General features: G+C 46.8%; 1 protein-coding gene across 1 annotated transcript in view; it reads right to left on the minus strand.

The window, feature by feature from the left end:
* IRAG1 (inositol 1,4,5-triphosphate receptor associated 1) overlaps window positions 1-13,336 on the minus strand; it is a 110,089-nt gene that overhangs the window by 13,043 nt on the left and 83,710 nt on the right. Inside the window, 5 exon segments of the mRNA XM_084802297.1 lie at window positions 823-887; window positions 2,688-2,795; window positions 3,275-3,324; window positions 10,172-10,313; window positions 12,938-13,069. Coding sequence (XP_084658423.1) covers window positions 823-887; window positions 2,688-2,795; window positions 3,275-3,324; window positions 10,172-10,313; window positions 12,938-13,069 — 497 coding nt within the window.

Consider the following 13,336-nt stretch of genomic DNA (forward strand, 5'->3'; position numbering starts at 1 on the left):
AGATCTGCCCCCTACTGAGGAACTACACACAGAGAAAGGCCTTGGAGGTGGCAGCTGTGATCCAGATCCTTTCCAACAAGCAAATTTTTAAAAATTCAAAAAGTAAGGTCTAAGCTCCCTCCAGTGCAGAAGAGCAGCCTTTAAGCTCCAGGTTAGCGCGAGAAGACCTGAAAATTGCACAGAGGCCTGGGAAAGCCCGGCCCAGGAAGCCCTCTCAGCTCTCAAGCCAGGATATTTTCTTTCCCACTTCCTGACAGAAATAAGATTTTTTAAAAAATTATTGACCCTTCCCAAAGCCACCATGCTTTAGGGATCCCCTCCCGCTCCCCAGTAGTTTGAACCCATATAATGATTCTATTCCCAGATAGAAGAAAAGTACACATCTTCCTGTAGACATAGTCTTGTCTGGGGTTCTGGGAACTAGCAGCCATTTGCTGCAAGCCTGATGATGCCATCAACATGAAGTGGCCAGAGTTAAGGAAACCACAGAGAGATGGAGCTCTGCCACACCGGAATAGCCTGCCCCGGACTTGTTTTGAGCTCTTTTGTGTCTACATCCCCAAGGCACCCCAACTAATGAGGAGCCTTTCTACCTTCAGGGGTCCTTAGGCATGGTGTACTTGGCCTCAGCCATAGTATCTTCCTGGCCCCAGACTTTTACACAGTCAGATCTGAAATGTCGTGGGTCTAAGAGTCCTATTCATTTCCCCTAGAACTTATTTTCCTCTTTTGGGGGGAGGGGTTGAAAATGAGAGTGAAGAAAGCAAGCTGGAAGTTTTCTTTAAGGATCCCCAATATCAAGTGGAAAACAGAGAAACTTACTTTTCCAAAAGTGCAGGCAGAGCCGGGGGGACGGATATGTTGCCTTTCCCGTTGGGCGATTCAGACTGAATGGAAACAGGAGCCAGAAGGGAGGATGAGTGATGAAGGAGGCGGCCAGGGCTGCGAGCACCCCGGTGATGCCGGGGAGGCTGTGCTGTCCCTTCTCTTCCCATTCTTCTCCCCCCATTGCTTTCCAATCTCCACTCTGAGGCTGCATCCTAGCAGGGAGCCATCAGTGTTCCTCTGTCCCACTTGCCGAATGCCAGTAGGCCTCCCCAGTGTGGGCTTAGGATCCCTCAGGATGCACTCACATAAGCATCACTGCTTCTTCAGGGACTGTTCCAAGCACAAACCTCATGGCCAATGTTTCAATGCAAGCTTGGCAGACATTTCTGTGCAGTTACCCAGAATCCCATGCTGCTCTGCTGCAGTAGGCATGGCTAAAGAGTCTGTTGCCAACTAACCTTTTCTAGTTTCTTTAAACATTCGGTTTGAAAATTTTTTATTTTATTTTATGTGTATGAATGTTTGCCTGAATGTATAAATTTGCATGTGGAGGCATAATAGGGTGTTGGATACCCTGGGACTGGAGTTACAGATGTAAAAGAAACATGACTGTGACTGTTAGCTATGGGTGGTGGGTAAGGTAGAGCTAGAGGTAGCTCGACCAGCTTCTTACACACTGTACCTGCCTCTCTGTACAGCTGTGCTGTTGTGCACGATTAGAGAAACCACTGGAGAGAGGTGTTTAAAAGCTTTAGAGAGAAATCACTAGATCCACGAAGACTTTAGGTATAGAAAAGATTTTCTTACACATAAAAATTGTCTTCATCTAGAATAAAATGGACATTTTTCTCTGCCTTTCTTTTTATATCCTATAGAAACATTTAAAAAATAAAGAGGAAAATTGGTATAATCTGTTCTATCATTGTCCAGAAATAACCATCATTGTGATGGTTGATTTTTATTTATGAGCTTGCTGTAGCCTAGATTCACCTGGGAAGACAGCCTCAGCTGAGGGACTGTCTAAATCAGCCTGGCCTGTGGGCATTCCTATGGGGATCACTAAATAATGTGGGAAGGCCCAGCCATTGTGGGAGTAGGAAGACCCAGCTCTGGTCTGTGGAGGTGATGGCAGAGTTTCCGCCTAGTAAACCCTTCATGATGGACTACAGCCTGAACTATGAGCCAAATAAATCCTTTCTTCTCTAACTTTATCTTTGTCAGGATATTTTATCACAACAACAAAAATGAACTTAGAACAATTATTAAAGTATGAATGATTCCTTCCATGATTTTCTGTGTTCTACGCAGAGAGGCACCATTTTGAAAGTGTAAAACAGAATTATAGTACATATACTCCAATATGTGGTTACTCTATATAGAAACTGCTATTTCTTTATAATAAATCATGTGTGATAATTCTACAGAAACCCTTTATGATGGTGTTTATGATCTGTTTGCCAATCTCCTATTGACAAGCACTGGGTTGCTTTCAGGGTTTCATTGTTATAAACAATGTTGTAGTGACTTAATATGGGTGAGACCCAGTTTGTGAACTCGGCTCTGAGACCAGAGCTTTGCCTCAGGTATGTCTGACACACCTGTTTTCCTTAAAGCATATCCTCCTTAAAGAATTATGGTTTTGTTCAAAGGGGGTGCCTATTTATGAGGTCACTTCCTGAGCTTTGCTCGAGAGCACAGAGACCTTCCTTGCAGAACAGTGACATGGTTTACACTGGGTTGATTGTGTGCCTCCCTCCATATTCTCTGCTGGAAACATCCTGTCCCTGTCTGAGTCTTCTCCATAGTACTGAAGTGAGGGAGTGAGGGAAAGGACAGAAGGCAGGCAATATCATACTCACCAGAGCTGGCAGGGAGGGGACGGGTGATGAGCTGGGGGCTTGGCCAGGCAGGGTCAGGGCATTAAACTTGGGAACCACGGCAACACTGACCCTCCGACGGGGCATGTTCTATGGGAAGAGAAGCAATTCAGGCTCCCTGTCTTGGGAATAACAACAGGCATGGTTCTGGGGGTATTGAGAAAGCTTGCTAGTGTCTAGCATTCAGTAGGTCGTTTGGGTTGGGAGTGGTGATGATGTTAGGAATTGGTGTGGAAAGAGTAAACCAAAGTTGACCCAAATCTTCTGTTGGCTGTGAGCGATCTCTCAACATATCCCCATTTGACATTTTGAGACCCCACTCTCTGAGTAGCAGCCTAGATAGTGTGTAAAACTTGCCTATGGCAAAGCCAAAGTATTTGCACCGTTTCATGTCCACTTAGTGGCAAGCCAGGAAGACTACACCTGAGCAAAAACGATAGGGTGTGAGAGGCCATGGGAGCAGGTGTGGAGGCTGAAGACCCTGCTGGCAGCCAAAGGTCCAAGCGTGAATGACTTCTTGAGGGACCATGTTTCTTTTGGGAGCCCTGAAGTTCCTTGACCATGCATACCTTTCCCATCGTGAGGGACATAGATCGCGTCGTGCGGGGGACCCCGTCTTCTATAGTAGGAAACAACAGAAGAAAATGGGTATGAGTTTCAGGTTGGGGTCCAACAGAATACAGACAAGGCAGAAATTAAGCCAAGCTATCCATAGGTCATAAACGGCTTTGCAGAGATGGCTCAGCGATCTGGGCCCTGGGGACCCTTTGTTGTCGGCTGTTTCACCCTCTAGGAAAATCATCTGCAGCAAAGGGACCCTCTTGACAAAATGTTTATTCTATCTTCACCACACACCACATGAAGGCCCTGTCTTGGGCTTTTGGGCTTCACTCAATACCACTGTAGCGTCTGGGATCACCCACGATGTTTTGTGAACAGGACTCAGTAAGCGTGAAGCAAATGGACTCGTACTGTGTTCACTCAAAGGATGGACGGTTGGAGACACTATACACAAGGAAGACGTGATGTTAAGAATGAAAATTCACTAACGGAAGTAGTGTCAGTGTGTTATCTACACTGTGACTCAGAACAAAGGAAGCTACCACTTAAGACCTTTTTCTCCTTAGTGAGTATATTAAATGACACAATTCAGTGTTCAACATCACACTTGCATAAGAGTGTTACGAGGAAACAACTGGATATATGAAAAATATTTTCATTTTGTTAAAAGTGTAAATCTTGTTCTTTTGAATATAATTCCAAATATGATTTGTCCAAAAATTATATATATATAAAGTATCTTCAAAGTCAGCTGAGTTTAATTTAGTCTCACCAACTTCCTGGAGCCCGTGCATCGGTCTGTCCTCCATAGTCCTGTATTTACATACGGCCCTTGAAGAGCACCGAGCTCTGCGCTTCGCTTTGTGTTTTTTCTTAATCTGAGGATCTTGATCAACCAACAGCTTTCCACTGTCTGTAGTTCTTGTGATCATTAACACAGTTGTGTTGTGTTTCTTTCTACAATCTCATTTTCTATGTTCTTTTTACCTTGATTTATTATCTGACTTTTTTTTCTAATTTCTTTGCCACTCTACATTAGTTAAGAAAAATATCTATTCTAGTTCTAATCTTTGAGACATGGCTTTAATTTCTGATATTATTTGACTTTAAATTTAAAATTAAGGCTGGAAAGACGGCTCTGCTGTTAAAGGCTAGGGTCACAACCAGAACTAAATTTAAAATTAATCAAGATCTCCAGGCTTTTCCTAAATTGAGCTCAAAACAACAATTCTCTCTAACCTTAGCATGTGAGCTGTCATGTTTATGTCACCCTGTGCACCCCCAAGTTATGCATTTGTAGCCCAATCAGCTCCTACCGGATGCCTCCTCCATCCGTGTGCTTATGAACACCCGTGACCACCATCCTGTCTTGCACTTTGCCGATTTGAGCTCCATTCCTCCCCAAACCCAGTATATTCTCTAAATTGCCTTTTTAGCAAAGACCTGTGAAAGAGCCCCTTTCTTACTACAGCCGTCCCCAGCCCTAAGCCTCACATGACCACACAGTCATTCCCCATCAGCTCTTTGAGGGGTCAGACCCACTGCCTTCTGGTGCTATTGTTGCTGCTGAGACTTGTCACCTATTTGCAATTTTTAAAATCATTACTTTTAAGATCTTTACTTATCTTTATCTTCTCTTTATTTATGTACGTGATGCATGTACAACAACGTGTGCGTGTATATGTGTGTGGTCATGCTCAAACAGGGCAGGGGTCAACATTGGGAACCTTTTCCTATCTCTGTCCACCTTTTTTTTTTTTTTAATGAGACAAGAATTCTCACTGAAGCTGGATCTTGCGCTAGGCTGGCTGGTCAGAGAGGCCCTGGGATCCGCCCACCTGCAATTCCTCAGTGTTGGAATTATAGGTGTGCACCACGGTGCTTGAGCTTTGTGTCGGTGCTGGGATTTGAACTCAGGCCTCAACGTTTGCACAGCAAGTGTTTTTCTCACTGAGCCACTTCTCCACTCCTTATTGTGTCTTTTTGGACGCTTCCATTTCATGTGAGTTCTGTTTTGTTTTCTGTTTTTTGTTTTTCCGATAGACTTCACTTCCCGTGCTTTGTGTCTTTCTTTAGCTGTGGAAGACGAAAGGCTTTCCTTGAAGATTTTCTGTGCCTAAGTTCCCATTTATGGGCCACCTGGTAAGTGGATTGTAGGCTCTCCCCCAAACCTCGTGTTTCAGAAACCTTCATTCGTGTTTTAATCACTCTATCCATTTTGGCTGTGTTCTGGGCAACTAACTAAAGTCTTACTGTCAAGATGAACAGGGTAATATTCTGGGAGAGTGTTGCTCATCAGATCAGGAGAAGGAAAACCAGGGCCATGTGCACACTAGTTCTTACAGGTTCCAGGCCAGATGTGACTCGGCTCACCCACGAAACCCTCCACAGTGCCTGAGCTAGCTTCTAGGGCAGGTTTTCTCAAGCTGTGAGTGGAGACCCCTTTGGGGTCAAATGACCGTGTCGCAGGGGCTGCACATCAGGTATCCTACACATCAGATATTTACAGTGCAACTCAGAACAGTAACGAATTACAGTTGTGGAATAGCAACAAAAACAGTTTCATGGTTGGGGGTCACCCCAACATCAGGAACTGTATTAAAAGGTCTCGGTGTTAGGAAGGTTGAGGGCATTGCTGTGGGGGATGGACAGTGAGTGGGACAGGGAGAAGAACGTGGAATGCTGACAAACCTCCTGTACAATGCCTACCAAGTCTCCCTCATGCCTGGCTTCTCGTTTTGAGGAGTTCTAATGCTTTTATAACTATCATTTGATCATGTGGTCTCCAACTGCCTTTCCATGTCTCTGTTGGTTTTAAAATCCTGATTACTTTACTATCTGATATTCTTGGGGTGTAATCTTGTATTTGGTGGGACGAATGCCTTGTGCTCATGGCAGAGTGTTCATTGTGTATTTCACACTGTGTCTTCATCCGGCCCTAGGGAGGATCCCGTGTGTCCTGGTGCAGGGTGTGCCCCTCTGTGGTGGCTGACAGTGCTCCTGGAGACAGTGTCCTGCTGTCCTTTCAGATTCTCCACAGATTACACCACTGCTGCTGTCACTCATGTATTTTTCCTAAGAGGAAGGAGAGAGTATTTGGTTTCCTTCCAGGGCTCAGGGTAAAACAGACAAACTTCTGTATTTGTTTCTCTGCTGGCTGGTGAGTGACGGTTTTTACTCCTTGCTGAGATTCTAGTTCAAGACACAGTCCCTAGAAGGTCTCAGCTTTCCGCTTGAAGCTCAGTGTCCACTCCGGCTGCAGGGCTCAAAGTCCGCTCTTGGACAGTGCTGGAGGCAAACAGTTCCAGATCACCAGGGCGGCTCTGGCCCCAGCAAGCTGCAGGGTCAGCATGGTTTCGGCTCTCTTCTTGTTTCTAGCTATTTCCATTTCCTTTCTTGTGGGCTCAGCTGTTCTTTTAGGCGACTTGTTTTATTTTGTCCAGCAGGAAGTTTGAAGCATTTTGGTTAAAGGGTTTTTTAAGTTTTCTGGTCACCCCAAAGAGCAGAACAAGAAAACATTCTCTGTATTTGGAGAGTTCATAAAATGCCACTCTTGCAGGTGGGATAATCAGAGAATTTACAAAATACAAGTGTAAATGATTAACAGACACATGAAAAGGCATCAAAATATGAATCAAAACTATGAGATAAAATAATTTATGTCTATCAAATTATAAATGTATTTCAAAAGAAAGAACAAGTGTACAAGACTTAGGATACAGCGAATTGAGCATTAGCTAAATGACTATGTCAGTGGATTACTAGAAAAAAATTTAAGTAATTTATAAATATTTATTTTCTCGAATCTAGTAATATTTTAATTCCATCAGACTTTTCATTAGCAAACAAAAGAGTATATTTTATTATAATATTTTCACACACGTATGTCAGTGTGCTAGGTAGGCTCCTATATGCCTGCCCAAGTGCCCTTCCTTTCCCTGGTCCACTGGTCCCCTTTCTCTCTGCAAATAGTCCCCCCTTCTTTCAGTTAGTAGTTATATTTCTAGAAGTTAGAAAATAATCTAAAATGCAGACAATCAGCATATTGCATGTTCCAAAAATGTTATTTTTAATGAGCAACTTATTTTTTTAATCAGGGATATTTTATTTTACAACAGTCTCCAAAGGCTCAGCCACAGCCAGGCAGACTGCCAGACGTCATATAAAGGCTTTTTAGAAACATGCTGTTACAGAGTGGTTGGCACACAGCAGAGACACACCTGCTGGCGCACTGATTCACAGTGCTGGTCTCCGCAGCAGCCACAGTGGAGTCAGAGCTTTAGAAAAATGACCAAAGTGAGACCAAATATCCCAACCATTCTTTGGCTAAGGCTTGCCTCTTGAGTCCTTTCCTCTCATTAGCATTTTCCCAGGCCTCAGGCCAGATTGTAGCAACTCTACAGAGTCCATCTCACCCCCGAAGTCTGCTTAGTGCGTTTCTCTGCAGGTAGCTGTGGTGCATGTACATGCTTGGGGGCTATGCACCGTGTATGTGAGGGAATGCATGCATCTAGAAACCAGTGTGTGTGTGTGTGTGTGTGTGTGTGTGTGTGTGTGTGTGTGTGTGTTTCTCTCCACCTCTTTTCTGAGACAGGGTCTCTCACTGAACCTAGAACTCACAGATTCTCTAGACTAGCAGTCAGCAAGCTTCAGGGACCCACCTGTCTCTTCCTCCCCAGCACTGGGGTAACAGATCAGTGTGGCTGTTTTCAGCTCTTTCACATGGGAGGCAGGGATCTGAATTCAGGTCCTCATGCTTGCATGGCAAGCACTTTACCCACTGAGTCAGCCTCCTACACACACACACACACACACACACAAACACACACAAATACACACACTGGCCCCAGCCCAAGAAGTCTGCTTACTTTTCTTGTAGCTCTAGGACTTGGCCTATGTCATGTGGGACACACCAAAAGTGCTCAAATAGCATCTTAGAATGAATGAATGGGACCCTGATGACTGGTTATCCCAGAGAGCACTTTGGTTTTTGGTGTAGTAGGCTCTTGCTCTATAGCCCAGGCTGGCCTCTAACGCACAGCAACCCTGCCTTTGCCCACCCCCACCCCACCCCCCACCCTCACCCCCCCAGTGCTGGGATTGTAAACTTCCACTGAGATGACGCTGACTTCATTCCATAAATTCTCAGGATACTGGTTTGTAGGGAGACCTGAACCTTGCAGAAAAGTAATTACCTAACCAGCACACTAGGATTTTCTTGGAATCGGCTCCCTGTTTGTAGGCAAGGGCAGTTTGTTAGAAGCCCAGACGCCTGTGGCTCAAGAACCTGGCTGCTGAGATCCAAAGCAGACAGCCCTCAGCACGCGTACACGGCCTCTGGGCTCTGGCAAGTGTCGCTGATATTCCCCAGGAAGCTCGCGGAACCTCCTGTTTATAAAGGCTTCTCCGTCTGTTATACTTTCCCTCCTCCTGCTCTCAGTAGGTAATGCGGATGTTTGCATTCCACAGGAGTTCCTGATGGGACAAGCTGTTTGCTCCAGCTAGCACCCTCCTGGACCAGGACTCTTGGCTCTGGCAGCACCCAGGGAGACATTCTGGTCCACTGCACTGTCATTTCCCTCCTGGACTGAGCAAGACTCTCTGAGCTCACTTCCCTACCTCAGCTTTGAAACTCTGCAAATGCCACTGTGCTGGCTGAAGTCTGAGTAGCGCAAAAGTGAAACATGAGTCCTGTGCCACACTCCCCACCGATGCTCTGTCCCTACAGGACAAAGGCGTAGCTGCTCCTGTGGCCTGGAAGGTGGCCTTGGTCAGCCTCTCAACATCACCCCAGCACTGCAACTGTTGTTTCCTTCCTGGTCCCCCACCTCCACGCCTTAACACACTGCTTCCTCCACCTGAAAGCTGACTTCCTCCTGTTTTTACTTTAAAACCCTGCAGAGATGACCGATCTGGGTGATTCCATCCTTGACTCTCTCGAGCAGAATCTTAACCCAACTTGCATAGAACTTTTAAAATATTAGGAAAAGAACCACTGAAGTATGTGTCTTGCATCTGCTGTTTGTCTCAGCGACAGCTCACTTCCCTAGGCCTTTATTCTGTCCTACTGCCCAGACTCCTTTCCTCCCCTGGACTGTTGCCACATCCTTGCAAATGCAGGGTATTTTCTAGTTCTGCTCATTTGGGTGACTGGAAAAAATAAATATGCTTTGACTGAAATACTCAACCATTTCTGATGGACGCAATGAAGTGGGTAGGCTTGTGAGTTTGAGGCCTGCCTGGACTAGGCATGCTGGCTTGCTCCAGTTGTGTGACTGGGGCACTGCACTTAGAGTGAGCCACTTTAACCGGAAACATTTCCCTGATGGGAATCCTTGGGTCCTTGATGCTTTCTAGAATAAAGCCCAAGTTTCTTAGCATGTGATGCTCAAAGGGCAATCCCAAAGCACAAAGACTTATGGGGTGGGGCTGGAGAGATGGCTCAGAGGTTAAGAGCACTGTCTGCTCTTCCAGAGGTCCTGAGTTCAATTCCCAGCGACCACATGGTGGATCACAACCATCTATAAAGTGATCTGATGTCCTCTTCTGGGCTGCATGTGTATATGTAGGCAGAGCACTGTATACATAATGAATAAATAAATCTTTAAAAACAAAAGAAGACTTATGGGATGTGGGATCAGTCACAGAGTGTGCCTTGCATCTGCCATTAGTCACTTTGGTTAACTGTCAGGAGTAAGGAAGCTTTGGTACCCTTCATGGTTTCTGATTCTAGGACTCCAACCTCACTGGGGCAGCTGTTGTAAAGGCCCTGTGAAAAGCTCGAGACAGAAGTGGGGAGTTCCACTGGGCCAGATACATCCCCTGAAGCTGTCTTGATCCCTGAGGTCCCGGCTGAACACCACTGGGGACCTACGGGCACAACGAGGGCAGAGCCTTGTTCTTACCAGAGGGACCACAGCTACGACTGGAGTTCTGATTTGCCAGTTTCTTAAACTCCATGAGCTCAGCGTGGTCCTTCTCATATGTCCTCTTCAGATTCTCCACATACTGCATCATCACTTCCGTTGCCTTGGACATGCGCTTTTCCTGCAGGGAAGGAGGGCACAGCTGAAGGAAGGGCACCATCAACTGCCCTGAGCTCAGCCCTGCGCTGCCAGAATAGAAAGGTGGTAGGGACCCGCCAGATGGGCATCTATCCTGAGAGTGTGTTGCCTGAGGCATGGGGCTGAGAGTGTCGTCCTGTCTTGGGAGGAGAAAGGCTCAGCCCCACGCCTTAGCTGGTGAGAGGAGTCAGGGACTGGTTTACTCTGGGATAGAACTGATGGGAATGGGATTCCAGAGATGGCCTGAAGTCACAGATGTGGGCGTGGGCACATGGATGTGGACAGGACAGCCAAAGGCCCAAGGTGAGGGAAGGCCAAGGCATCCAGAGGCAGAGGCAATTCCTCATAGATTTATCCTCCAGACAGGAAGCCTTTAGAATGAAAGTGGGCACCATTCCATATTGTGCTGGGATACTGAGCCTATCCAGGGGCTTCTGCAAGTCAACATAGCACAGAAATCCCCCTTTATACCAAAAAAAAAAAAAACAAAAAACCAACGAGCATTTGGGTTTGCAGGGAGGAAGTGCTCTAGGCTGGCTGAATGTGGTAAAGTGAGGGATGATCAAGTCATAAATGGAGACAGGACAGAAGTAAATGAGACCTGTGGCAGTGACAGCAACAGGCAAAAAGTGTCTAAGCAGGTCCAGAGGAACCAGGGAGGAAAGTGAGAACTGAGACAGAGAAGGCATGGTAGGGGAGCACAAGGCAGCGTGGGGGACCATGCTTCGAAGGATACAGGCCAGGCATGGTGGTCCAAGGATACAGGCCAGGCATGGTGGTCCAAGGATACAGGCCAGGCACGGTGGTCCATGTCAGTTAGTACCTTAGCACTCAGGTAGATGAGGTAAGAGGAGCATGCTGTGAAGCCAGCCTAGACTACATACTTAAATCCTGCCTGAAAATAAGTAAGTAGGGGCTGGAAAGACGGCTCAGTGGCTAAAAGCATTAGCTGCTCTTCCAGGGCACCTGGATTCCATTCCCAGCACCCACATGGCAGTTCACACCTGTCTGTATCTCCAGTCCCAGGGGATCTGCCGACCTCTGCTGGCTTTTGATGGCACAATGCATGCATGTGATACATAGATATACATGCATGCAAAATACCCATACTATATAAAAACAAATACGAATTTAAAATTATAGAAAAGTAAAAATAGAACCACTAATGTGGGGAACTAGACACATATTTAGAAGGGCTACATACAATAGAGGGGTTTCTTTTTCTTTTCCCATACTCCCTAGGGTCCCCAAGATGACCCAGCTTAGGTCCTGTCTATCCTGGAGGGATTTCCCTATAAGTGTCCGAACCACTGTGTGGGACTGAGACCGGCCACTTCCCTAGCATCTTTCCAGTTTTGTTCCCCACTGGGCTACTTCCTAGGTCACTCTGCTGAGTCAGATGCTCTTTCCTCAGAAAGAAGCAAGGGTGGGTCAACTGGTGGCTTGGCTGCTTTTCATTTCATAGGCAGTGCTTAGGGGTGTACCCTCAGAACACACACACACACACACACACACACACACACACACACACACACACACACACGCACTGCAGCAGGAGACAGCTGCAACACTGTTACATAGCATCGATGTGCTTTCCACGCATTGCGTCAGTCCTGCATGGCAGACACCGTCAGCATCCCTGGTTTACAGTCAGCATGACACTCAAGTGTGCGGAGCTCTGTGAAGGCCAAGGCCATAGTGCAAACAAGGGATAGAGCCCCAAGCGGTGCGCAGGCAATGGGCACTGCAGCATTGTGTGGAGGCCTCATGTACCTCGGGTCTTCAAAATGGCAAAGGTGAGGAGCCTAAGCTGGGCCTGCTCTGAGCTGGGCCCCTCACTAATGCTGGGACAACTTCATTATCCCTGACTCTGAACGCTTCCTGAAGGTGCCTGGGGTCTTGAGAATATCACATATGCACTATGATGTATCTTGAGACTAGGACTCAAGTCTAAATACAATATTCATTTAATGTTCCACATGTTCCTTATTGTTCATGTGACCCAGAGACAATCTTGTTTTCCACTTGTGACACAACGGAGGCATTGAAAACGTTTGGAATGTTTGGGATTTCCCACTGTCTAGGAGCCTCATCTTTCTGAGAATTCCGGCTTCACTGGGGGTAGAGGTGTGGAATGGAGGCCACTTCACAGGGCTGCTGGCTGTGTTAAGTGAAGCAGCCCTTTTCCCTGAAGTGCTCTCTGCCCATCACTGGTTCTGTAGGAGCTGGGTAGGCATTTTGTAAGGACAGCGAAGTGGAAGGGCCTCTCCCGTCACATATGCTTCCAAAACACACAGGAAAAGCTAAACAGACTTCTTCAGTGGGGAGTTCTCCAACTCAACTACCAGAGACCAGCTCCAAGAGAGAAAGCAGTATATAATAATCTACCTCAAACTTCACAGTCCACAGAGAATAGTTCCTGAGGGAATATTTCAAAGGTTTACCTGGCACCAAATATATCAGAATATCTCAACAACCTACACAGAGTGCCTGGCCTAAGACAGTCATCAAAGGGTGATGCCTCTTCTTGTCCCTGTTTGTGTCATGGGGTAGTCACTGCAAGTGGAACAGGGCCAGCCAGCAAGGCCAAGTCCCATGGGGGCTCACCTGGCGCACAGCGCCCACCACTTCAGCCCGGCTGGAGAGGCGTGCGGCCAGACGGTGCAAGACTGCGATGTCTTCCAGAAGCTTCTGATAGGTCTCCCGGTGCTCACAGTGGTACCAGATGGATGCCGAGGACTGAGGGGCGAGAAGGGGCATCACCCAGAGTCCTCTAGCTGTTCTTCCACACGTTCATGCTGAGAGCCTAATCCCAAAGTGGAAGTGGAAGGGTGGGCCCTTGGGAAGGGGCTCCAGTCACAAGTGGAGCCCTTGCAGATGGGATTGTTGCTTACACACCAGGGGCCTCCTATAATGGCAGGCCATCAGTTTGCAAGTCTGAAGAGGGTCTCAGTGACCACCTGACCATGCTGGACCCCTGAGCTTGGACTTCCAGCCTCTAGAGCT

This window comes from Acomys minous, assembly GCF_964271855.1.
Source record: "Acomys minous genome assembly, chromosome: 2".
NCBI classification, from domain to species: Eukaryota; Metazoa; Chordata; class Mammalia; order Rodentia; family Muridae; genus Acomys; species Acomys minous.